Source organism: Urocampus carinirostris, chromosome 19 (assembly GCF_059441175.1).
Source record: "Urocampus carinirostris isolate Australia breed hairy pipefish chromosome 19, RoL_Ucar_1.0, whole genome shotgun sequence".
Classification (NCBI taxonomy): domain Eukaryota; kingdom Metazoa; phylum Chordata; class Actinopteri; order Syngnathiformes; family Syngnathidae; genus Urocampus; species Urocampus carinirostris.
In genome coordinates this window covers 19,296,697-19,323,696 of record NC_142367.1, presented here as the reverse complement: position 1 = coordinate 19,323,696, position 27,000 = coordinate 19,296,697, and the positions used below count along the sequence as shown (strand labels likewise).

The 27,000-nt window shown below is 41.6% G+C and overlaps 1 protein-coding gene and 1 long non-coding RNA gene across 6 annotated transcripts in view; both read left to right on the top strand.

Annotated features, from left to right (window-relative positions):
• Window positions 1-17,576, top strand: part of mpripa (myosin phosphatase Rho interacting protein a) — a 39,736-nt gene extending 22,160 nt beyond the window's left edge. For 3 of the 5 annotated variants that reach the window (XM_088324314.1, XM_088324311.1, XM_088324312.1), the window contains 17 exons: window positions 663-1,176; window positions 2,324-2,465; window positions 2,538-2,657; window positions 4,654-4,710; window positions 4,819-4,887; window positions 4,961-5,050; window positions 8,336-8,445; window positions 8,605-8,643; window positions 9,491-10,211; window positions 10,338-10,454; window positions 11,145-14,768; window positions 15,301-15,448; window positions 15,565-15,670; window positions 15,746-15,905; window positions 15,978-16,085; window positions 16,167-16,253; window positions 17,390-17,576. In XM_088324314.1, the coding sequence (XP_088180440.1) occupies window positions 663-1,176; window positions 2,324-2,465; window positions 2,538-2,657; window positions 4,654-4,710; window positions 4,819-4,887; window positions 4,961-5,050; window positions 8,336-8,445; window positions 8,605-8,643; window positions 9,491-10,211; window positions 10,338-10,454; window positions 11,145-14,768; window positions 15,301-15,448; window positions 15,565-15,670; window positions 15,746-15,905; window positions 15,978-16,085; window positions 16,167-16,253; window positions 17,390-17,560 (6,383 nt within the window). In that variant the 3' untranslated portion in view covers window positions 17,561-17,576. The remainder of the gene's footprint in view (window positions 1-662; window positions 1,177-2,323; window positions 2,466-2,537; window positions 2,658-4,653; window positions 4,711-4,818; window positions 4,888-4,960; window positions 5,051-8,335; window positions 8,446-8,604; window positions 8,644-9,490; window positions 10,212-10,337; window positions 10,455-11,144; window positions 14,769-15,300; window positions 15,449-15,564; window positions 15,671-15,745; window positions 15,906-15,977; window positions 16,086-16,166; window positions 16,254-17,389) is intronic. The other 2 variants (XM_088324315.1, XM_088324313.1) reach the window with 2 other exon arrangements.
• Window positions 17,577-17,736: 160 nt separating this feature from the next.
• Window positions 17,737-20,944, top strand: LOC148347617 (uncharacterized). Its single transcript, XR_015848177.1, has 3 exons — window positions 17,737-17,820; window positions 17,941-18,025; window positions 19,762-20,944. It is a non-coding gene; the product is annotated as an uncharacterized LOC148347617 (long non-coding RNA).
• The last annotated feature ends 6,056 nt before the right edge of the window (window positions 20,945-27,000 follow it).

The window sequence follows — 27,000 nt, the reverse complement described above, 5'->3', positions numbered from 1 at the left end:
GACGTGCGGTGATCAACCAGGCTAACCTGGAACCAACAACGTAAAGCGGCAACAGCTACTTTGAAAAAACGCGAAGCCGGCCAGGAATAAACAGGGACACGGTAAAACCGATGCTAACACTGAGCTAGCTGGCCAAACAACAGGTGGTGTGAAGCCAACGTAAAAGCCAATATATATATATATATATATATATATATATATATATATATAAATAATATAGGGTGGTTGAAGTACCAAACTCCGACAAAACGGTCATATGGCCCCTAGTGACAGGGTAAGCGAAGTTCCATTTATTCAAGCAGAAATGCTTGCAAATGTATCTGTCGAGAGAAAAATAAAAAAAATAGAAAAATAAAATTTGTTTCAAAGTTTTTCATTTTAATTATGTTTTTACTGACTTCTTCATAGATCGTCAGCATTTTGCATCCTTATACATGTACATCAATCGCTGTTCAGTACAATCAGTACAGTCTTTTTTAGAGCTGTCTTACATGTTGAGGTAATGGGATTCGCCATTTTGGGTCAACTTTTAGACTAAATTTCTCTGCATGTGGAATTTTCTAATGTATTTGCATAATTTTGGGGTGGAACATGTCCTATGCCTAATTGGGACAAAAAAAATTAAAATACCCTTAAAACTCTCAATGTATATTAAATTACAGATGGCGGCCCCATGAGTACCGGTCGCAAAGTACGGGTGGAGAGTGGTTACTTTTCCCTGGAGAAAACCAAGTCGGAGCCTTCTCCAAAACCTGCACAGCCACCCCAGAATCTCCCCCTGTCCTCGGCAACATCCTCCTGTTCTGCAGGAGCACCCAGTCCCAGGTACTCTTCTGAACTCGAACCTAAAATTTCCCCCCTTACCCCCTCCCCAGGAGCCCTCGCATCCCCCTGCCACTCCACCATCAGTTCCTCCCAGAGCTCACTAGATTCTGAACTCAGCTGTGTGACAGCCAACTGGGAGGGCCAAAGCAGCTGTGGAGTAGGCGCCAGTAGCGGCGGAGTTAGAACAGGTCGTTCAGGCAGGCAGTATGCAGCACTTTCAGACGTCCCGCGAGCGCGAAGGATGTCCTACCGTGAGGCCTTTCATTGTGAGAAAAAGCGACAAGAGATAAGAGCACGCACGCGGAGTCCTGGACGGGAAGAGGTGGCCCGGCTGTTTGGGGAGGAGCGCAGGTGAGAGCAGACAGGTGCCTGTCTCGTATGGCATCTTACATCTCAAAAACGACACAGGGATGGCAGTAAATAATTGAAAACCTTGCATAAATTTATTTCAGTGTATTTGAATACTTGTTTGACAATTACTGGTTAAAACTTTAAACATTGTAGTGGGGAAATATAATGTTAACTATCGCTGTATATCACAATTTTGGGTTTCATGTATATTAGGAGGTTGAGTGCTATATATTTATTTGAAAAAAGCTCAGATGGTCTGACCTTAATTTGCTCCTAAATGCACTGTGGGATTTCATCTCTCATGGGCTCAATGGTTGTAATCACTGATTTGAAATAGAATGCCAAAATTTAAGCAACACTTCGAAGGGGTTGTTGTTTTGTTAATGACTTTGAATTTTAAGTGCATGTGTTAGGTTGCAATGGGCTCTTCTCTCACTCTTGCTGGCTTAGCTCGAAGTTTTTTTTTTCTTTATCTTTTCCAGGGGCTTCTGAATAACGCTCCGATGAGCTCATGCTCTAGCTACCCTTCCAACTCTGTCCCTCTGCTGTTCCCTGCTGGTCATCGTTGATTCCAACTTTCTCTCATTTCATCTCTTCTCTGCCTGGAAGCACACACAAATGCTGTCATTTTAATATACATGCTCAATGTAACCGTCAACACATTGGGTGGTACATTGGTTTCCTGTCTTTTCTGACGCACTATTCAGAATGTAACTGATTTCCAGGGGCTAAGGTAAATGCACTTAAGTTGTCATTGCTGCCACTCCTGCAAAGCAAGCATCCAAGACATTCCATTCTCTTGAGAACTGTGCTGCATTTTAGAATTTAAGATATGATGTATCTTCAAGTTCCTTTTATGTTTTGACATAATTCTGCTCAGCATTGTTTTTTCACCGAAGGGGCTTTGAGTCAAATAATTTTCAGATTTTCTATCTAAAACGCTGATTTTTCTATTGTGGGTTTGCGTTTTGGCTCAAACTTCCTTGGTGTGCTTCAAAATTGAGTTCATTTTGTAGTACTATTACTGCAAGCATGGTATTCAAATCTAGATAGAAATATGAAACAATTTGTAACACATGTGTGCTGTGGTGGGATTTTTTTAATTTCATTTTTCTGACCAACGAAACAATCTTCTCTCTTGTCTCAGACGTTCACAAGTATTTGACAGATTTGAGGAGAGTCCAAATGCAGAGCTAATGGAAACAAGCCACCCCGGTGAGCATTCATCGAAGGTCAGCAATGTGCAGCGACAGGGACGCAGCGAAAGACGCTATCTGACGGACAAACATGTATGTATATCTCTGAAGTTACGATCACTAAACTCAGTAAGGGTTCATTCTAAGATTTATGTGATGTTGCAGGACATGTCGTCATTGGATTCAGCAAAGGAATGGTCTGTCCCAGATGTCTCCAGCTCCACGCTTGCAAACTTCAGAAGAGCCAAGTCCCTTGACCGCAGAGTCACAGAATCCTCAATGACTGTAAGTTCTTACAACGATTTTAACTTGTACAAGCTTGAAGTAGTTATATACAGCTTATTAATGGGAATTAAGAAAAGGTTAGTTGTATATCCAGAGCTACCGTTGCAGTGGAATGTGGTTGTGATTACAGTCTTACCTTTGTTTAAATCAAGTAAGATAATGGAAACATTCATTAGTAGTGTGTATTTATTGCTGGCAAAACTGATAAATGGCCATGTTGGCATTATTTGTTTATGCCTGGGGAGTCTCAAATGTGAAAGAACAGGGTAATTGGGATGACATTAATGAGATCATTATCAACAATGATGTCATCAAACAGCGCCCTTTCTATGTAAAAATATTACAAAGCATAATTTTCTGAAGGTGGCCATAACAAGTCCAAATGGGGAAAAAATACATAGAGTTGTGGTCAAAAGTTTACATACACTTCTGAAGAACATTATGTCATGGCTCTCATGAGTTTCCAGTTATTTCTACAATTCTGGTTTTTCTCTGATAGAGGACAATGACCCCAAACACGCATCAAAAATGGTAATGGAATGTCTAAATCAGGCTAGAAATTAAGGTTTTAGAATGGCCTTCCTAAAGTCCTGACTTAAATCCCATTGAGAACAAGTGGAAAATGCTGAAGAAACAAGTCTGTGTCAGAAAGCCATCAAATTTAACTGAACTGTGCCAATTCTGTCAAGAGGAGTGGTCAAAGATTCAACCAGAAGCTTGTGGATGGCTACCAAAAGCGCCAAATTGAAGTGAAAATGGCCAAGGGACATGTTACCAAATAGTAGCGCTGCTGTATGTATATTTTTGACCCAGCAGATTTGATCTCTTTTTCTGTTAACCCATAATAAATGTTTTTGTGACAAAGAACTATCTGTTCCAATCACTATCAAAGAAAAAACAGAGTTGTAGAATTAACTGGAAACTCAAGAGAGCCGCGACATTATGTTTCACAACTGTATTACATACTTATGATGATGCTGTGTGAACATCGGTTTATTTTAAAGAATGAAATACTTTCATCAAATTATTAAATTATTTTTTCTATTCGAGGATAGTAGGTGTAACTTTTGAATCACATTTTTTAAATTCACTTTCTTTGATGAATTTTCTGTTAAAATGTCATTCAAAATGCCAGATGTTGCATTGTTTGAATCCATGATTAAATACGTAAGTCTCATACAAGAACTTTTTTTAATGATATAAAAAGTTATTTTTAAAACTTAGCCAATAAGGGTTTTCTGCACATTTTAAACATTTTTTAATCCTTCTGTAGTGCATTACTGTAGAGGTTCACTCATTAAAACTAGTTCAAAAGTATTCTTTACTCCTACAAGCGGGATTAACGTGTTTAACACCAAGCTGTTTAAGGCTGCAAAGGTGTCCTCCAAAGGCCCGACTCTTGCGTGTCAGCTACTGACTCAAGACCTGCTCCGAGACTCCTGGTAATCGCAGTGTTTGGTCCCTGAGATTGAGCCACAGCTGCCAGCAACTCCACCCACTTAGCCACCCGCTCACTCCCACACACTTAACAGCACCGCTACTGACGATTTATAAATAGCCAAACGCGGTGGCAGTTGCACTCAAGCGCCGTGTGCCCCCCGGGGTAGTGGAGAGGAGTGGATTGTCAACACACAAAGCAAAGGCAGATTGGCGTCACAATGACTCTCTGCCAGACGGTGACTCCGCACCAGACGAAGCTAAACAAAAACAAGGTACCGTAGCGTGCGCATGGGGCAGGTTCGGGTAGGTTCTTTACACCGTGGTTTGGTTATTATCTGAGGCAGCAGTCGGTTTATTTAACTGCCTTCACTTTCAGCAGCTCTGTGAGAACTGAAATTCCCACACCCCTTAAGCAGTTCAGTGAAAAGTCGATTACATTTGCCAGTGTCACACAAGGGATCTTGTTGCACTGACCCAAACCCTCAACAGAATTAATAGCCAGTTGGGATTTTATCCAGATGGTATTTATCAAGCAATTGTTTTGTTTTTACTCCAGCCTGATCTGCTTAACTTCAAAAAAGGATGGATGACCAAGCTGTATGAAGATGGAATGGTAATCATCATTTTGTCATAACCTCTGTGTCCTTTCCACTACATCATTTATTATGCAAAGTTAGCTGCTGATGTCACATAACTGTTTCCCCTCTCCTCCCATTTATAGTGGAAGAAACATTGGTTTGTTCTCACAGATCAGAGTCTGCGTTACTATAAGGATTCAATAGCTGAAGAGGTAAGAAGTCTTTGAATGAGCCCCATACTGTTGTAATTGTACATGTTGCAAATTAAGTTTTAACTCTTTCCAGGCTTCAGAAGCGGACGGGGAGATTGATCTCACCACATGTTATGATGTCAAAGAGTTCCCCGTTCAGAGGAATTATGGCTTCCAAATCCTGGTAAGTGTCAATTTGTGCCATCAATTGTGTTGCGTCATTTATCGTTAGCAAGGATCGAACCAACTCATTGTTGACTCTGTTGGCTGGGCTGTCTGTTGCCAGTCTATAAACAACTTTAGACGGCATGTGGGGTAACCTAAGGTATCAGGTTTTGCTGTTTCTCTTTTTGAAGTGATTCTTTGTCTGTCATGAAGGCTGTCACTTGACTTGTCATTTCACTGTGACATCACGGTCTAAATCTACCTCTGTCGTTACTAGCCTCACTTGCCAATGTGAACCCACATACTCTCCTGTAGTGCATTCAACGTTGGTCAAGATTCCGTTTTGCAATTTAAAAAAATGATTAAAAAATCTCAAAGCATTTGAATTCAATACTGTGTTTTAATTCAATTAGATTGGTTTAATTATCTGGCCGATACTGGGTGAATGTGGGTTGGTGGGGTGTTATGTTGCATATGCTTATCAAAGGTCGCCGTGACAACTCCCACCCCCCAGGGGGCCGGCCAGACTGGAGCCGTGAGACAGGATGCCCGAAAATCTGAAATCTAGTTAGAAAGAAGCCAGCGAGCTGGCAAGAGGTCCAGTCAAGCAAGCAGCACAGGACCGAATCCTGGCCTGCACGCAACCTAATCCCATTTTAACACCAGAACCACCGTCCATTTCATGGTGCTAGGTATTGGTGTGATGTTAAGGGGGAATTCTATCAAGTTACAATAACATAATAAATAAGCCAACGTTGTTTTTTATCTTAATGGTGCCAATTTGAGATCTCAACATCTGTCTTTCTTTGTTTTTTTTATTTTTGTTTTGTGTTATATGATAATTAGTAAAAGAAAACTCCATAAATCCAAGAGAGTATGTGTCTGGATTAAAGTAAATTGAACCATTTAAAACGGTAAAAAGAATTCACCTTAAGTTGTGTGAAGCAATTCATTTAATTATTAGACTGGACAGGGTTTTCATTCTGTTTCCCTGATATAATTATCTGAAACAAATGTTGTGCTCCAACAAGGCAAGGCGAGTTTAAAAAGAGTCAACTCATTTTTCAGTTGAATTGGTTAATCAGTTATTTTGTTCAGATATTTTGTTAACCAGCCACATTTCTCTACGCTCCTTCATTAGTAATTAATATAGCACCCCTACTAAATAATATTCCAGTTTTGGAATTTTTGTTTTTTATCAGTGTATTTTAACTCATGTAAATGGTAAATGGTCTGCATTTCTATAGCGCTTTTCAAGTCAATGAAGACCCCCCAAAGCGCTTTACAATGTGCTTCACACTTACCGGGAATCGAACTTACGATCTCTTGATCCCAAAACGGGCGGTCTACCTCCTGAGCTAATGCTGCCCCTCATAACTGCTACTGTTGTCATGCCGTTAATATCATATTTATCTTTTGTTTAAATTAGCTTTAATGATCTCTCATGGCTATATTCTAGTGGATGTCAGAAATAGAGTAGTCAAGGGGATCATTATTTCTTTGGCATACAAGAACAGGGGTTTCATGTCAACAAATTAATAACTCCGGTATTTTTATCCACAATTCCCTATCACCACAGTGAAGATGGAAGAGGCTCTACTGTAGAGTGCAGCCTAATGTTTTGTTTATCATTGAGGAGTGAAGTCATATTTATTTGTGTAGCCCTTTATCACAAAAAGTCTCAAAGGGCTGTGCAGAGCACAACAACAAAAATAGTTTTTAAGCTCCAAAGATTGCACCACCTTTTTGAACTTTCGGGACCCGTTTTGGGGAATAACATGCATAGCAGCGTGTCTTCTTTAACCTTGTTCATCGACCACTTGGAGTGACTGAGGATTAGAAGTTAAGAGAGTAAATAGTTTTGCATATCTGTGGCATTACCTTAAAATGAACAAATACATTGAATGCTTGAACATACAATTGTTATTTCATTAATCAATGGTGGTCAGAGACAATTACAAGGACTGTAGTTAACTCAGTTTAAATAACGATTAGTCAAATGGGACTCAAGGATTTTAATTTGCTGAAACCTCAGAACACTAATTGGTTAAAATCAGATTTCCCTTTATTATTGTTTTGCCCTAAATGTAGTCGATACATCATTTTATTGTTGTCATTATTAACAATAAAAAAGTATGCCTCTTTGTTAGATTATTTGATCATGCCCAATGTTTATTACGACAATCTGCTCATTGCTGCCTATCTTTATCTTGAGCCACCACATGACCAGTTGGTCCTCCTTGGAAAATAGTTGTATGATTCATTTAAATTATTTTTAATGCATAAGCAGGCTTGAACACCTCTGTATATGATTTATATGAAGCAGACGTACTGTACATACATTTAAAGCAGTCAATCAATTCAAAATCTTGCCATTAAGGTATTTAGCACTGTTAAAAATAGCCAGCTACCAATACTTGAGGTCGACTAAAGCTTGTCTGGTACAGTTGAGGTTGTGATGATGGGTTTGATCATAGTCCTTAAAATCATAAGTAATCATGGGACTGTGCGGCGTTGGTGTGTGATGATGTCACGATTGTTTATTGTCTCCTTGTCCACCTTTAAATTTGTTGGAGGTTTCCCTGGTGACATGATAGTCTCCAGTTGCTCAACATAGTGTGATGTCCTGTGGGGGACATAAGAGATTTGTCCCATGCACACCCTAGGTGATAATGGCTCTGCACTGTTACTCCCATAGCAGCTGTTTGACACACATTGTGAACAGTAATCAAAATACTGGTGATTGTCTTTAATGCCCTGCATGGTCTAATGCATTTCATTTGAATAAGTGTCAGATAAATGGAATAGGCGTGGTGTAGGTTCTCACTAGCATGTCTGGACTGCTATTTATTTTCTCTCTAGTGCATGATGTACTCGTATGTAGGAACTGGTACACATGAATCAAATTAATGTGATGCATCACAATCATTTTCTTATTAACGGGCTGAAATATTTTTTTATATTGCTAAAAAAGACTTGATACAAAAGCACAATACTCCTTTTAGAAGCACACATGGTGTGTATATATAGTATGTTTATTAATAATGGGACTATGAAGTGGTCCTTGGCAAAGTTCTCCACTGTCGGGGGTCCCCAAAACCAAAACGGTTGCGAAGCCCTGCTTTAGTTTTCTTGTGGTGTCAGTTTGCATTACATACTGAAATACACTGAAGGGAATTTGCACAAAGTATAAATGAATGATTTAGTGGGCTCGCTGACGTTAAAATGTGGTTGTAATTGCAGTCGTATACTTGTTGCTTCTTCCGGGTTGCTGATTTGCAAACTACGTCAATTCTGTTACCAGTGCAAAGAGGGCGCGTGCACCTTGTCGGCCATGACCTCTGGAATTCGCCGCAACTGGATCCAGGCCATCATGAAGAATGTTCGACCCGCTATCGCCCCTGATGTCACCCGGTAAATACAGAGAAAAGGACCCACACCTGACCGCTGGCAGATACAAATGAGGCTTTTCTCACCTACTTGAACCTAATCCCTCTTTCCACCTTACCCTTCTGTCTCCTCCTCTTCCTTTTCCTTGTCCTCCCACAACCGGTGTTTACAACCTGCTTCCAGGAAAAACATCTCACTGAAACTATCCGTTCTGAAGCCAAGGTTGGGAAACTTGTGTGTTGAATATCGCCTCCCCTCTACTTGCCTTCTTCTTCAAAATGTGATGTCATCAGCCCACAATGTCTGCCCTGGCGTGTTTGCCGCCCTGCTCTATGTCATGTGACTTTGAGTCATGTCTCCATGTCAGTCTAACTTAGCTGCAGTCAAGTCTTCAAATCCCAAAACCTTACTTGATCACCTTAAACAACAGCAACTTGTGGGGAAAAAAACGACATAAACCTCACATGCATGTAATGTTAAGAATGCTCGTATTGCGTCAGATAACATGATAATATAAATTCTCTGACGGGCATAAACTGAGTCACAGGCTACTCATGTGCCTCGGTTGAGCTCTCCAAGGTGTGATATTTTGGGCATTTCTGAATCGGCACATGCTCACCCTCGATACTCTCATTATTTTTGAGCCCTGGCCCTGCCTGACTTACCCGAACACCTCAATCCGACCGGTCAGGATTATAATTGTCGATTGTGTCACTTTTTAAATACTGTCTCGCCTATCAACTAAGTGCGGCCATCCGTCCACTTTACTGCAAAGAGATTCTTCACGCTGAGCCGCCATATAACCAGCATTAACATAGCGGCTGAGCGAGGGCGTCTGCCGTTGAGCTTATTTTAGCCAGTGTGTGTAAAGACTAAATCTGGTTTCAGCAAAACAAACTCTGCTTCACTAGGGTTTGGATTTTCATGTGTCCAACCATGTGTTTGTTTTCAAAGAATGAATGATGCTCACAGGCTTGAGTGTTCCTTTTAAAGACAAATAATGTTCAAATATTACATGGGAAAACAATTAATATGCCTTTTTATGTGTGTGTTGTTTGTTTTCTTTCAGATCTATCACTGATGAAAAGATAAAATCACAAGTTCTACTCGAGCCATGTCAACAGGTCTTTCCTGAGCCAAGCCCCTGTCCTGATTCCTCCGATGCCGATGGCCACCAGCAGCCCACAGGCAATTCTGCCCCCACCCCTCCTTCTGAACCCCGCAAAAGCAGAGTCCGTGAGCGCAGACGAGAGGGTCGATCAAAGACTTTGGACTGGTCTGAGTTCAAAATCGAAAAGAAAGACAAGCCGGCGAAAGAGCGAGCGGACACAGTTGATTATGGCTCGTCGATTCCCACAGCCACATCCTGTTGCCCGATATCCTCCTCACCTGCCTCATTGTCATCTGTTACAACCTCGGGCCTGCAAACCCCTCGTGTGTCAGATGCCTGCCCCGCTTCGCCAGAAGATAACATTAGAAGAGGCGACCCCAGCCACGTGCCAAATACCATTATGGTAACTTCAACGTTAAACACGATATCACCTGTGCAGCGATCTTTTCCTCAAGAGCAAGGAAGAATGGAGATAGACCACCCGACCGCTTCACATAACACAGAGAACGATACGTTCCGCTTGACGTCAGGCGTGAAAGAGGAGATTGAGCAGCGCTGGCACCAGGTAGAAACGACACCACTAAGGGAAGAGAAGCAAGTGCCCATCAGCACAGCTGCAGAAAACCCCAACGTTGATCGACTGCCTCCACATGAGCTCGCTGCACTGCTTGACAAAGAGGTAGACATTGATACTTTTATAGCTTTTCACATTACACAGCATTTTTACCTTGGTGCAAAATGTCCTTCACTATTCTCGTATACTCAATTTTGATGAGTCAGTAGAAAAGATAAATTATTGTTGTAGTTGGGACAGAAGCAGAAAGAGCTGGACCAACTCCAGAGACAGAATAGTATGTTGAAGGAGCAGCTGGAAGATGCCCTAGGAAGAGAACAAAGTGCCAGAGATGGGTATGTCCTGCAGGTAAGTCAAATTCCTGGCTCCAAATTGTCACAGTTAAATTTTGGGAAACAAATGTTGGGGTTTGGTGTTCCAGTCAACTTACTAATGAAGTTGTTTTATTGTTAAATTTCTGGAATTTTACTAACTGGTGGGGGTTTGTATCCAGAACTGATATGCATGTTTGTGGTGTTTAGCATGTATGTTTTGTTTTGGTACGGAGGTTCACAACTGCCCTGGAAAACATAACTAATTCTAAATGTAATGCTCTAAATTAGAGTTCTTGCACTGTGCTTTTTCTTCATGCATTTTGTGTCCTGTGTGTCTCAACCATTTTTGGGGGAAGGTGAAGGATTTTTTTGCACGTATTTTCTTGGTCTAGCCATTTGAATTCCTGACCCGATGGCACTTTTTGAATTAAATGTTTTTTGCCTATGCATGGCAAGCACATGTTTCCCCTTTTTAGCTACATGACACAAGTTTCGCCTTTGTTTTCACAGTTAATTTCATTACGTTCTTCTTATCATATTTTCGGCAGGTGTAGTGTGTTCTTTGTTTTTTTTCCATTTCACATCTGAAAAAGCACAGTAGAAGTTCAGAACACACAAAACAGACAAAACTTTCATCAAGAAATAGGAGATGTGGTTCTCCGTATCAAACCGGGAGCGTGAGGCAATGCAACTAATCAACCTTATTTGATCAATCTTTTTAAAGAACGCAACACCCCCTTCCTCCTCACCACATAGAGTGCCGTGGCAACACTTGCACAAGCTGAACCAAGATTTGCAGGGTGAATTGGAGTCCCAAAAGCGCAAGCAAGACCTCGCACAGCAGCAAATTAAAACCCTAAAAAGAAGCTACACCCAAGCCCAGAGTGCCGTGGACCACCATGAAGCCGATATTCAGGCTTTACAGTCCAAGCTGGCGTCTGCATTGGCTGAAATCTTTGCGAGTGAACAAGCTGTAGCCCGTATGCGCAATGAACTCAAGCTGGAGCAAGATCGATCAAGGGAGCAAGAGGAGGAATATGGACGCAGTGAAGCTACTTTACGAGCCCAGCTTAAAGACATGGAAAGTAGACTTCGTGAGGTTGAGGCCCGCCTTTTAGAGAGGAACCAGGTGCTTCGGCATCTTGAGCACCAGCAGGCCCTTCAACGGGACCACATGAGAGAGATCCAGAGGTTGCAGGAGAGGCTTCAAGAGGTGACAGCGCGACTGGTTGCGACAGAAGAAGCCCAGGTGCTGAAGGAAGAGCGCCTGAGAAAAGAGCAGCATAGCATTCAAGAAAGTCACGAGAGGGAGAGACAAAATCTTTGTAGGAGGATAGCTGAAGCTGAGAACACACAAAAGGAAATGGAGGTCAGACTCCAGGAAGCAGAGCAGCAGGTAGAAGCCCTGTTAAGAGGGCGACAGAACTCGACCGGAATAGAACACAGTGAGGAATTGCTAAATTTGCAAGACGAACTCACCCAAAAGACCAATATACTAGAGTCGTTGAGGGAGAGTGTTCGGCGACTAGAAGAAGAGAGGGGTCTGCTCACATGCCGTTGTCAGGAGCTCCTCAACCAGATAGCAGAGGCTGACCGTGAAGTCAATAAGCTGTGCAGCCGCCTTGAGACAGAAGAGGCAGACTTCTGCTCTCTGGAAAACTCGTATAAGAGGGCCACCCAGGAGTTTCAGAGAATGAGCCAATTCCTCAAAGAAAAAGAGGAAGAGATTCATCAGACTAAGGAAATGTATGAACGGCTGATGGCACGCAAAGAGGAGGACTTGAAAGAGGCTCTTGTTAAAATGACAGTACTTGGCAACAGCTTGGAGGAAACTGAACAGAAGCTACAAGCTAAGGAGGAACTTCTGTGTCAAATGAGTCAGAATCTGTTATATCAGGTTGAGCCTGGCAGCCCAGAACAACATCTGAAAGCAAAGCTTGCGGCCGCGGAGAACCGTATTGTCGAACTTGAGCAGCACCTCAACGCACTCCAGCTGGGATATGCCGATCTGCACTTACAGAGGAAGCAGGCACAAGAAAAGAACAAACAAAAGACCACTTTAGAACCCCAGTTGTCATTCAACACCACATCAAAAGCAGAAAACCCCACAGATGAGAAGGAGTCTCTATCTAAGAAACCAAGAATCCGTTTTTCCAATATTCAGTGCCAAAAATATAATAACCTTGATGAGCTGAGTGGTGAAGTACATGATGTCAAACAGAAAGACTTTGATTTATCCGAAGCACTTTCCTCCCCTGATACTGCATTCCCACATGCGAGTGACTCTGAGAAGTTTATCTCTATTGTACATGCCTTAGAAACCAAGCTCCTCGCTACTGAGGAAAAACTAAAAAACCTCACCCGAAATCTCCAGGAACAACATGCCACACATGAACAAAACACCACACAGGAGGATGTTAGGACAAATGAAAACCGACCTTTAGAATGTGACCACAGACCTCAGATGACCGATGCAAGCAATCCGTTTGCCAGGGCCCTCTTTTGTGTGGAAACAAGTCATGAGAAAGTCAAGGCTTTCTTGTCTGCTAATCATGATAATGCCGATTCACAGCTTCGCACATTGGGAGAGGTCGAAAGTGAGTTGTTCAGCGCGTCAGTGCACATCCGCCTTGGACAAAGGACCTTGGAGGAACAATCGCCTGATCAATCTCAAATTCAAACATCAGAAGTTTTAGATCAAGAGGCCATCCTCCTCTTTGCCAAAATCCTCTCGTTTGAGGCGCTCGTTTTGAACAAAATGGCTTTGCTCGTGCAGACGTCAGAGTCAGACCTCTTCCAGACGCTTTCTGTGATTTGGGAAGATATTGAGCACATTAAAGGCAGAGACGAAGATTGTTTAGGGATCGTTTACGCAGACCTTTTAACCAGAAAGTTGATGCTTGAGACCGCCTTCTGGAAAGAACTGGAATCGCAAGTGATGCCCAGTGATGATTCAAACGGTAAATCCCAAGAGGGCACTGTTACAGCTGACATAAATTCGTCAGCGATTTCTAATTCCCTACTGAAAGCAGAACTCCTCTACTCAATTCAAAGCATTAAGCTTGGCTATGAAGATAAATTCAGACATCTTAAAGTAGAGTTGGCTGAAGCCCAACACAAACTCTATCAAAGGGAGGTGGCCCTGAAAGCGATTATTGAAGCGTCCAAGAGGTCTGATTTGAAAAGTGTGATAAAAGAAGTAAAAGCCAACTTTGGCCTCACCAATCAAAAGCTCGCTGACATCTACCCACCAGAGCTGGCGCCGTACGCGGAGCAGATCGAAATGGAAGAAGCCCGAGACCTCGCTGAAAAAATCCTGGAACGGCAATTGTCGGAGAAATTGTTTTGCTGTGGCATCAACTCTCTCGAGTCCCTTCGTAATGCACATGACGGGCTGGCCGCTGAGCTTCAGCAGCAGGCGGCAAAGCTCCACCAGTATGCTCAAGAAATACAAAGCTCCGGGAACCAACCTGAACTGGCCAAAGTGATCAAAGCTCTTTTAGGGCCCAGGACTGCCCACATTTTCACCAGCACGTCCCTTTGTATGCGGGAAGCCCTAATTCAGGCTCAGGTGGCTTACGTGGCGTGTAGATTACGTGCCACGCACGAACGCAACTTGGGCTGGTGCAATCAGGCTCAAAAGAACATGGATGTGCTCATGCAGCAGCATGCCGGCAGCATCACAGCCATTCAGGAAAAGTATGAAACGTCCCTACAGGAGGAGCGGCGGCAATTTGAGCAGACTCTGACTCAGCTCCAGAAAGAGAACGTGGTCCTCAAAAGCGAGGCGGGCCAACATTACGGCCGAGTCTCCACACTCAAAGAGCAGCTGGCCCTCCTGGAGGAACGCTTTCAGACACAAACGGAAGAGCTGAAGCGAAAACATCAGGAAGAGTTGTGCCGCGCTGAGAAAGACCGCGCCTCTGCGGAACGGGTTTTACTCGAGACCGCCAGGGACAGCAATCAAAAGATTAAGGAACTGCGGGCTGATGCAGACGCCATGAAGGTGCAGCACCAGAGTCACGTGGAGAAACTCGAGGAGCAGTTTGCGCAGAGGATTGTGAGGCTCCAAGGCATCTACGAAGTTGAGATCGCCAGGTTGCGTTCGCGGCACGAGGAAAACATCCGGGCGAGCGAGAGCACCTCAGAGGCTGCTCCCGCGCCGATGGAAGAGGAGGACCAAGGCCAGCGGATCGCGTCAGAGGACACCATGGTGCTCCTGAAGGACCGCGTCCAGGAGCTGGAGACTCAGATGACCAGCATGAAGGATGAGCTGGAAAACAAGCAACTCGAAGGCGACGTGGCCGGCCTGAGGGAGAAATACCAGAGAGACTTTGAAAGTCTTAAGGTTTTTCTTTTTGACTTTTACCCTACCTGGCTCATGTGCTTAGAAATACTTGGAGACAATAGATGGCGTGTTATCATTATTGGGAAATGGTGTGACTTGAGGTAAACATTTAACAAAACACAGCAGGTTTCTTTTGTATTGAACACTGCAATCAGTGACATGATAATAGTGCTACTTAGTTTTTAAACAGACTTTTTATACATTCCTTTATTGGTAACATCGGACACAAATACGTAAGTAGGCGACTTTAGATTTAGAGATTTTTATGGCCTACTATCTAAAATGTTAATAACATAGCTTTTAAAATAAAGTTGTTTCACCATTTCCCACAATCAGTAGCAGACTATTCATTCCTCCCATTTCACTGACTTGCCCTAACCTAATTTTAACTCTTAAAACTAGCATGAGGTGTGTTTCGCTAGCTCTGCTCTTGCATGACTGCATTTAGCCTAATCATGTACTTGTAGTAAACTGAAACACAATTTGGTAAAATCTTGTCCCAAAAATCTAAGTTTCCTCTCTCACTGTCCAGGCCACATGCGAGCGTGGCTTTGCGGCGATGGAAGAAACCCACCACAAGGTGGTGGAAGACCTCCAAAGGCAGCACCAGAGGGAGATTTCCAAACTTATGGAGGAGCGCGAAAGGCTTCTGGCTGAGGAGACTGCTGCCACGATTGCTGGTACGTTTGTTTTTGTTTTTTTTACCTCAAAATGAGACTTGATACTATGCTAGTTTCATCAGCACGACAACAGACTTTCATTCATGGCATTAAGCTATCTGACTTGTGGACTACAGCTATTGAAGCTATGAAGAATGCACACAAGGAGGAACTGGAGAAGAGCCAGCGCTCCCAGTTCAGCGGACTGAACTCCGATATCGACGAACTTCGCGTACAATACGAGTATGTTCCCTTTCACGCACAAAGGCAATACATGTTCGGTCTCAAAGTTTGAGTAGGACTTCTTTGACTGTCCAGGGAGGAGCTGGTGTCCATCCAGAGGGAGCTGGAGGTCTTGTCAGAGCAGTACTCTCAAAAATGCCTGGAGAACGCCCACTTAGCCCAAGCACTTGAGGCTGAGAGGCAGGCCCTTAAACAGTGTCAGCGAGAGAACCAGGACCTCAACACTCACAACCAGGTTGGAACCCTCTCGCCTGCACATCGATGTGCCAAAGCGGTGGCTTGGCGTTAACGTGCTGCTGTCCAATAGGATTTAAACAACCGCCTGAGTGCGGAAATCACTCGGATGCGCTCCTGTTTCAGCGGCGAGTTGCCGCTCTCGCCCGTCACGCAAGGGAAAGATGTCTACGAGCTGGAGGTATGTAGGAGCCTCGCACGGGGCGACACAACTTTGTTACCTCGTCATAAATATTTGTTTTCTTCGCTTTCCATGGTAAAGGTGCTACTTCGAGTCAAAGAGTCGGAGATTCAGTATCTGAAACAGGAAATTCACTCCTTGAAGGATGAGCTGCAGTCGGCTTTGAGGGTGAGTTCCCACAATTGGTATGACTTATTTTGTAAGGAATGTGAAAGCAATTCTTCAAGTGGGTAAAATTATTGAATGGTTTAAAAGACGGGTTACATTTTCATCTTTATTTTCAGTATTTTTAGTCAAATAACGTAAATAATTGATTTGTCTTTATTGTCATTAATATCATCATTGTGAATCATTGTATGCAACGAGATTGGGCTTAACCCCAGGGTAATCACATAACTGGAAATGTGAATTTCCCTGCGGGGATGAATAAAGTATCTATCTATCTAATGATTTCGAAGGGAAAAAAATGGTTGAATAAGGATAAAAGCTGGAAAAAATATTTAGAACGTAGTGCTTGGAGACTGGCTTAGGGTGTAATAAAATGCAATATTTGTGAATGAGAAAGAATATTACATCGTAACAATAGTGCGATGAAAAGGAAGTGCAATAACATTTAGCGGCTACAAAAGAAAACTAAATAAGTTGCAAGGTGTATATTTGACCAAATAATGCTCAAAAAAACTGAAATCATCTGTTATTGTGACCAAAAACATTTTGCTGTGCTGAAAAATGATTATCACTTTTTTATTTTTGTTTGAGTGACTTTAAGGGGCAAACTGTGGCCTCAATAACATCCAACCACTCTTTAATCAATCCATCCATCCATTATCTGCACCGCTTATCCTCAGTAGGGTCGCGGGGGTGCTGGAGCCCATCCCAACTATCTTCGGGCAGTGGGCAGGGGACACCCTGAACTGGTTGCAAGGGCGCACAGGGACAGGCAATTTGCTCGTTCATTCATACCTAGGGACATTTTGGACCGGCCAATTAACCTGACATGCATGTTTTTGGAACATGGGAGGAAACCGGAGTGCACGGAGGAAACCCACGCAAGCACGGGGAGAACATGCAAACTCCACACAGGAAAGTTTGATCTCATGGCCTCAGAACTGTGCCGCACACGCGCTAACCACTGCGCCGCCGTGCTGCCCACCACTCTTTAAAAAAATATCAATTTCTATTCCTTTCATTTGTTGTAGTTACAATACTACTGCTACCTAGCAACAATAAATACGTTTGGCGATATTTCATCTGTTTTTCCTCCAGTCTATGTTAACCGTATCCTTCCTACTCTGTGCAAACAGGACAAGAAATACGCCACGGACAAATACAAAGACATCTACACCGAGTTGAGCATTGTAAAAGCAAAGGCCGACTGTGACATCGGAAAACTGAAGGAGAAGCTGCTCGTGGCCACCGAAGCGTTAGGCGAGAGGGCCGTCGACGGGACTGTCACAACAGGATACGGTGATTAATATGAATTATGTTTGCTTCAACTCACCTTATTAGGGTGGAAATTCGTATATACATTTTCGTGAGAAATTCTCAATGGAAAATCTGAGGTCTGACATCTATAGACGTCACAGATGGTTAAAATAGATGATGAAAAATAGATGATGGTAACGAATATTTGAATCCTTTGCTTTCCATAGACATCATGAAATCCAAAAGCAACCCTGACTTCACGAAAAAAGAAAAACCCACCTCCAAGCCAGCACGAGGCGTCAGGTCAAAGGCAAGTGTTAACCTCCGTTTCTTTCACCTCACCACACGTTGTGTTTATTTTTATACCGAACCTCCACAAGCGTCAAAATCCGGTCGGCGTGTTTGTCATGTGTTGTTTTTTGTGCACCAGTCTGTCACTGAACAGGTCTCATGGGACAGCTGACACTCCCCACGCGGGTTTTAAGCCCTCTCCCCAAACCCGCCCGAGATCCGTCGTACGTACGTTCCAGTCTGAGCATGACGTAGTGCAGATAATCTTTTGCATGTCCTCACCTCCTTTCTACCTTTTTTTTTAATTTTAAATACAAAAGTATGAAAAGAATTGACTTGCACCAAACATGAGAACCAAGCCGGGGTACTGCGGTGTTTTATCAAATCTAATTTATGTGTCGAGCACCCTTCAGCCAATAGATTTCAGTCAAAAAATATTCAGCATCCAATAAGACAATGAAATCGCCTCTTTTATTTCCACCCTAAAACCCTAAATCACCTAATACACAGACACACACAATTGTTAAAATACAATATAAACAAAATAATGAGTAATAGAAATAAAATATGATTATGGCACGGCACAGACTAACCATGTGAGGAAAGGGACCCAAAGGGGGCTTATCCACACTGATGGGGAAGGCAACAGAAGACTTCAGGATTTTCAGCCATTTAACCACATCCTTCCAGTGTGGGCCCCCCAAATGAGGAAACACAGAAAGATAAAAATGGAAATAAAAAGTGAAACGTGTTAAAGGAAAAGATTAGGAGTTAAACAAATCAAAACTAGAGTCCGTTAAAGACCACATTAAAAAAGTGGGTCTTGAGCTTCGTCTTAAAAATATTATGGGTTCCTGCAGACCTGATGTCCTCCAGCAGACTGTTCCATAGGTGAGGACCTAAGTGGCTGAATGCTGGTTCACCGTAGGTTATGGTCCTTACTCTGGGACTAGTCAACAAGCCACTGCCATAGGACCGGGAGGGCTGATGTAATAAAAGCAAATCAGACAAATAGGATGGCCCGAGACTATTAAGACATTTTTAAAAATATCAAAAGCACCTTAAAATTTCTCCTGAAACACATTAAAAATACATTTTAAAAATTCCCTTAGAATATTTACTTGCTTTAATTACCTCCTTATTTTCAATGATGGTCCCAATCTACAATTGGTTACAGCCATGCAACCCTAGTGAGGGTAGTCAAACATTTGCCTTCTTTGTATTTCTTAATAATAGTTTCGTTTCCATGCTTATCACGTTTTTGTATCCCCTTTAGCATCACTGAAATACAGTATAGTATTGCTGACATGCAAAGTCTATGTGAAGCCCACGAGATTCTGAACAGAATGAAAAAAGAGAGGCATTGTGGGATGTAGTTCAGCAAACTGCGTATCAGTGTTTTTGTGATGCTATGACACAAACCAATAGCAGACCAGCATTTTATATGACGTCGACCAATAGCAGACAGGCATCTTAGAGACGTAATTGCATACGAAGTTTTTGTTTCCGGGAAATAATTTGCTGCAAAGAAGTGATGAAAATACATAATATTTCACACAATAAAGTGAAAAAGTCGCCAGGTGATGTCGCCGTATCCCAGGGGTCCCCTGCTTATGTGTGTAAAGCTTTTTATGTCAAGTAATTTCTGTACTGTCCCTCGGAGACCAACGTTCACACATGTACCCTTATTTTTCTCCTTTATAAACGATCCACTTGGAGAAAAAAATGTAAGGTTATGACATCGTTTCTACTTTTAACTCTTCTAAAAATACTAAAAACTCAGATTCCATCGTTTTGCCTTTGCCTCACATGACTTTTTCTTGTTTTGTAACCCTCAACCCAGGGTGGACGCGGGGGGCTATCACCCAATTGGCCCTGCACGCCCCTGCCAAACCATACCCTAGTTTTGTCCTCTTCTTCTTCCAGTCCTCACCTTATTCTGTTCTTTTGTCCTCTACAGAGCCTGAAAGAGGGACTTACCGTCCAAGAGCGCTTGAAGCTTTTTGAAACAAAAGAATCCTAAAGGATCTAAAGGCCAGCAACCCCAAAGCTTCTTTACGAACAGTATTTTAAAGTTTTATGGTGAGCATAAATAAAATCCATTTATTTTGTTTTTTTAATGCCATGAAACCTAATCAATGCGGAACAAGGTGAAGTGATTGTTCAACCTACCGTAGTACAGCTTCCATAGAGCATCCATTTTTTTTTTGCATGTTCTATTTACTCTTCCTAGACCGAATAAAGTTTTTTTCTTTAGAAATCTAAACATATTTAATATGTTCGTACGCGAGGGGTGACGTATCAACCTTCTTAAATCATCTTCCCATATGCCAAAATAGCAAACACACTCAAGTTTAAGATAATATATATTTCCTTATCTGAATGATTTATCTGCTGTATTTTATTGTTTCAATTTCTGTATGGGAATTATTTTAATGTGTTTTATGTACATAACTACTGGGCATCCAATAGGGTTTATTGTCGGGCGTTGAGGAGTCTGCTGTATTCGAAACTCCGGTTTGGAATTTGAAATGCTTATGTCGGATTTTTTTAATGCTCTGTTGTCGGTAAGGGAAAGGTTCGGTGCGCACTTAAAACTTGACTACTTGAGCAAGATTTTTTTTTTCGGTCGGTATCTTTTTCAGTCGTTTGAGTGCAAGCCGACTTTTATCATTTCAATTTCGTGATATATTCGCAATAGGACTCTGCTCTGTCGCGTGTATATGGATTAAAACTTCCCGTTCGGCCACTTTAGTGTGGAACTACGGTTTTGTGAGTCCTACTTTAAGCTCCGATTTCCCTAAAAGCACTTGTCCCGTCGCTTCCCATCCTGTGCCTCAACCCAGTGAAGAACACAAACCACTTATAATGAAATCGAAAGTATATATATTTAAAAAGAGAAAAAAAATACCTGTGCAGCTATTGAAACACTGTATAGTATTGAAAATGTATATATGTGCCACATGGAACTCGTGCTCGTTTTAAACTTTGCTCATTTGCTCCATATGAAATATCTATGAATATTTTTTATTTTGAATGTATCCTACAAAATAAATGTTCAGAACGTAATGTCTGAATCATGTCACTTGTTTTGAGTATTGATGGTTGCACTGTGTGTGACAATAAACAGATAGTCCACAAGACGGCGCTACTTTCCAGCTTCAAAGTCGATGTGTATATACACTTCAGACAGGGAAATGCAACTTTAAGGTTTTTATAACACATTAATTGTGCAGGAAGAACCCCATCCCACCCTTTCTCTCCATTTACATACTGAATGTGAAATACCTTGACATACACAAAATGGGGAAAGACGTATTTTCACTTACTTTAACAGGGATAAATGATTAAAACTGATGAAAAGGGTTGAGAACTGAGCAATCCCCTGATTTTTTTTGTGTCCATATTTATATTTCAATCTCTTGATGGTGACCTATTTAAACATTTTGGGATGGCCGACTACCAACACCTGTATCGGACCTCTTGATGGATACCAGTATCTGTTACTTTCTAATTGCCATTTGACAATCATTGGTCCGCTTGGTGGTTTGCTTCCAGCACCCAGTGAAAATCTTCTGTTGAGTGGATGAGGAAATCAACTTCATAATTCTGTATTTATACTGTTTTGCGTGATTAATATTCATGTCATTTGTTCAACCTAACCTATTATACTGTTATGCTTTATCGTTGTTGATGGTCACAAAAACACGCCGCAATTAGCAAGAATAGAGTAAACGCCCCCATTTTTAACATGCACTCTGCCAGCCACCCTCACAGCAATAGTCTACCAAGGATAATGGATCGCAGCCGCACTGGTACTGTTCATCTTGCCACCGAGGATGAGAAATTTTGCTGCTCTTGTCCCTGTTCTCACCTTAGGTTGACTGGGGATAATGGACTATTTTAGGCGTGCCACAATTGCACGCTTAAGCGGCCCGAACTCGGAAAAAATGTGCTTTATTGGCCTTTACTATGTTTGCATTTCTTTGTTATTCTTTTCATTCATGTTGCAACAAATATCACATAAAAAATGAACAAAACACCCCAAAAATAAAAATTGATGACAGGTTAAAGCCAAAGCCTGTAAGAGACCTGTCCCCAAAATAACTTGGGCCATTTTCTCTATCAACCATCCTTCCATTATCTGCACCGCTTATCTACAGTAGGGTCGCGGGGGTGCCGGAGCCCATCCCAGCTATTTTCGGGCAGTGGGCAGGGGACATCCTGAACTGGTTGCCAGCCAGTCGCAGGGCACACAGAGACAGACTGGCCACTTAACCTGACATGCATGTTTTTTGGAATGTGGGAGGAAACTGGAGTGCCCAGAGGAATCCCACGCAAGTATGGGGAGAATATGCAAACTCTGCCCAGGAAGGCTGCTAGCTGGATTTGATCCCATGACCTCAGAACTGTGCGCTAACCACTCATCCACCATGCCGCCCTTTCAACGATTTAAACAAATGATCATGTCTTACATCATTAAAACAATCATTTGTTAGTCGATTTAGAAATGATCAAATTGTTATTCATCACAATGTGGATTTTACAGTTTCTGTGTTATTTTTTATTTAACTATTTTTCTCCTTTCTAAAAACAGTACAATTTAAGGGAGTGAAGAAGAGAAAAGGGAATTATTTTGAAGAAAGTGTGATGTGTCTTATTGTGAGACTCCGGAAGAAGACTCGCTCTTGACAATTGTCAACTGATACAATATATACTGTAATATAATATATATATACATATATACAGTGGTACTTGTACTTACTTGTATTCATTTTGGGAGTAGCTTTGTAACCTGAAACATTTGTAAGTAGAGACGCCTTTTTAATGTAAATGGGTTATTCCGTTTCAAACGCCGCAAAAGTATTTTTTCTAATAAATCATGAAAGAACATCAGAACATGAAATAAATACATATCAAAATGAGATTCCTGCACAATAAACATCAAAAGATAGACACATGATGTATAAAGACAAAGAATAAAGGAAATAATACAAATTTTCATTTGCATTTTAACTGGCCTCTTTGTTTACTGGTCCTCTGCAGTATTTTTTGACTCCCGTTTCTTGAAAGACTGATCCAATGATGTCTGCTTTGGCCAGCTTTCGACAATCTGTCGGAAATATGCGAGGCAGAAATCATAATGAGCGATAGCCCGACTTTTCCACACTTTTTATGGGTGATTACTTTTCACAAATTCTGAGACTTTATGGAATTTTTCCAAAATGCATTTAATTCACGCAGCGGCGAGTGGCAGCGCATACTGTATTTTTGACTTTGTGTCCTGAAACGCCTTTGTAACAAGAGACAATATTTTCCCGTTAAGGTAATTTATAACCTGAAACTTTCGTATGTTGAGACATTTGTAAGTAGAGGTATTACTGTGTATAAATAATTTACATAAGATAATTGATCGCAGCCATAACCCTGCCTTTCATTTTAGATTGGCCAAAACTGTAATATTTGATTGGGGATAATGGATCGCAGCCATAAGATTGCAGTTAATTTAACGCTGAATTGAATGACAAAAAATAATTTCCTTGCCCGACAAAAGTGCGTTCTCCTGGACCCCACTCACAGCAATATGTTATAGGAGATACTGGATTTTGGTTGCCAAGCCTGACAAAAATCCACTCCACTGGCCCGGGGTTTCAGCAATATTTCTCTTTCAAGTTTAAGTAGGGTCTGCACCATTATTTGGGTGGATGGGTGGCCAAAAGCCTCTTCACATTGTTGTTGTTGCTTCTATCCATATATTACAAATTATTATATAACATTATGCAAAAAAAAAAAAAAAATACTTTTGGGGGACAAATGAAGCTAAAAAAGACAAAAATACAACCATCAAAAAGAAACAACAGAAGAAAAAAAGAAACATTAATAAAGGAAGAGTAAAGATGTTAAAGGCTAGAAGACTCAGAAGACAAGGAAAACAAAAAAAACAAAAACAAAAAAATAACTAAACCAGGAAAAATGCTTTAAAAAAGAAAAAGCAGGTCCTCTCACAATATAACTAGATTATTGTAATTGGGTTGGTTTACTGTCTTGTTGCATGCTAAATGCTTTACAAATAAATATAATTTGATAACTTCCTCACAGACGCCTACCATGTCATTGGGCTGTCATACAAATTCCTGTTGAGCCTTTCCTGTACTCATGTTGCATGTGAGCGGAGCTTCTCTACTTTAAAATGTGTGAAAACTGGGCTAAGAAGCTGACTTTCTTCATGCTGACGTACACTGAAAGGGAAATTTTTATGTCTATAGATAATGACTTCATCAACAAAGTAGTCTACTTAAGATGTGAGTGTCAGGACTAGAACGGAAACAGGACCCAATTGCGTTACGTTTCTCAAAAGTTTTATTAAAGTAAAGAGGAAGGGCTGCGCCCACGTTCCGGCGTTTGCTAGGCGCGGGAAGCAAGTCGCCCTCGTACTCTGATTGTGATCCGAATACGGAAATGGATCTTCTGTAGCGAGCGATGGCGGTGTCAAGGACGGAAAAACAGGTCGATAGCTGGGACAGGAGAGCAAAAACGTGGTCGGGGTAAGAAACGGGTTGTAAGCTGGGACGGGAGAGCAGACGTGGGCGGGATCAGGAACGGGTCGTAGTCGGAGACAGACAAGAGCAAAAACAGGACAGGTGGGAGTCAGGGTCGAAAAAGGCTTGCCTAGTATACACTGAGGTTTGCAGACGGACTGACAATGGGATGGATAGGAGTGGGTTTAAATAAGGACAGGGAGCCAATCAGAGTCCGAGGCAGTTGGCGCCAAAAGAGACAGGTGATTCCAATCAGTAATCATGACAATGAGACGTGAAGCTACTTCTTAAGAGGTTAGTTTGAAGGCCAACTATCTCTTAGGAAGGCAATTTCAATTTTGATTTCAAATGACCGATGCTATACAGAGGTAAATATGTTTTCATTTATATCTTTATATAACTTGTCTTTAAATTGAAATAGTAAGGTGTTTACTGTTCACTTATCATCATATACAGTGGAACCTCGGTTTTCGAATGCCTCTCAGGTCGAACAAATCGGAGTCCGACCAAAAAATTCGAGAAATTCTTGCTTCGCCATTCGGTCAAAAATTCGAAGTTCGAACGCCGGTAATGCGTGAGTGCGTACGCTAGGGTGCGATGCTGAGCGGCATACGGGTGTTTTAGCCCCTAATTATGCCTCCAAAGAAAGTCAGTGCAAGCGGCAAAGTTGTTACAGGTGAAAAAAGAAAAGTAGTGCGTACAACTATTGCATTTAAGAAAGAAATTATAGCAAAATATGAAGGAGGTGTGCGAGTTTCGGATCTTGCTAGGGAATACAGCATGGCTAAATCTACGATCAGTACGATACTAAAGAATAAGGAGGCTGTGAAATCTAGTGATGTGGCTAAGGGAGTGAGTGCTATGAGCAAGCAACGGCCGTCCACCTGCGCCTTCTGTTGACCACCACAAAGGTAAGAAATCCTATCCATAATTATTTTCTTTATCCTTTTTTTTATTTTACACGTTCATGTTAGCGTAATCTTTCGTGCAGAAGATTACGATAACGCGAACGTACGATTAGCCTGGGTTAGCATTATGTTTATGTTGAACATTCAGGGTGTTGGAACGGAGCCCAACATTGAGGGTGTTGAAACAGAGCCCCCTTTCCAATGAACCGCTCACCACTTATTGTGGAGACCCGGGTGCTAAATGACTTGTAAACGACCTGATTTTTTTTTAATTTTTACACGTTCATGTTAGCGTAATCTTTCGTACGGAAGATTACGATAACGCGAACGTACGATAAGCCTGGGTTAGCTTCATGTTTACGTTCATGGTAAACATTCAGGGTGTTGGAACGGATTAAAACGATTTACATTATTTTCAATGGGAAAAATGATTTCGGTGATGGAACAAATCTGTTTTCGAACAGGGTTCTAGAACGGATTATGGTCGAGAACCGAGGTTCCACTGTACCTGAATTTCTTCCCAATCGAGCCATTACAAGAGGTTGCTTATGTTCCAGGGGCCAACTGCGGCCCTTTCCCTTCCTATACATATATATTTTTTAGCCTTTTCATTAAAAAAACAACTTTCTGCACGTTTCTATCTCCAAATCTTAGCTAAAGGCTAACAAAAAGGACAGGACGCAGCATCCCGTGGCTAAAACTGGCATCCGTATGGCATCTATCATGTGATGTCACGATAGCTGGGGTAAGATCGGGGTGAGGGTTTAAGTTGAGGGCAGAGGGGAACAAGAGGAGAGGAGATGTGTATGTTTGGGTGGGGGAGCTGCCTTAAGTTAAGGCCGGCCTGCGTGTTTCTGTCCTTTGCGTGACCCCCCACTTCCACACATGAATGCAACGCACTCGTTTGCGGGGCATGTGATATGTGGGAGCGTGCGAGAGAGCGAAGGAAAAACGCATCGAGTCCGATTCTTTTTTTTTTCCTATCCGTGACGTCACTGGAAGGAGCCTTGATATTCATCAGCGAAACCATAAGCGGCTGCTTAGGTCCCCGCAACCACTAGGGGGCCCCCGAGAGTGGTTAAATTTTCGAGTCCCTACTATCACTTTGTGTGTCCACTCCAAAATACTACAAAAATACTACACAATGACTACAAAAGTAAATGTAAAATATAATGCTTAAAAACAGGGACCTTATATAGTATTTTGCTTTCATTCTGGAAACAAAAAAATGGTATAGAATTACTACAAAAATACTACTACATTAATACTATATTACAAAATACTACTACAGAATCATTCACTCCAAAAATACTACAAAAAGACGACTACAGTAAATTTATGACAAAATACTACGATGAAAATACTACAATAATTCTACAAAAATACTACTCAAATACTGCTTTGTAAATGCATCAGTTATACTTTTATTGAAATATAAAAAGTACCCATCCATAATACTGTACAATAATAAAAAAAACTATTAGCGAAACATGACTACAAAATACTACAAGAGGTTTACAACAGAAATACTGCAAATTACACCTATAGTGATACTACAAAAAACTCCTATGGAAATATCACAAAAAATACACCATACTACAGAAATAATACAGATATTCAACAAACATTCTACTATAGCAATACTACAACATACACCTGAGACGGTAAGAATATACTAAAAAAAATAATACTACAAAAATACTATAATTATAAAACTACTGTAATAATACGAAAATACTACAGATATACAAA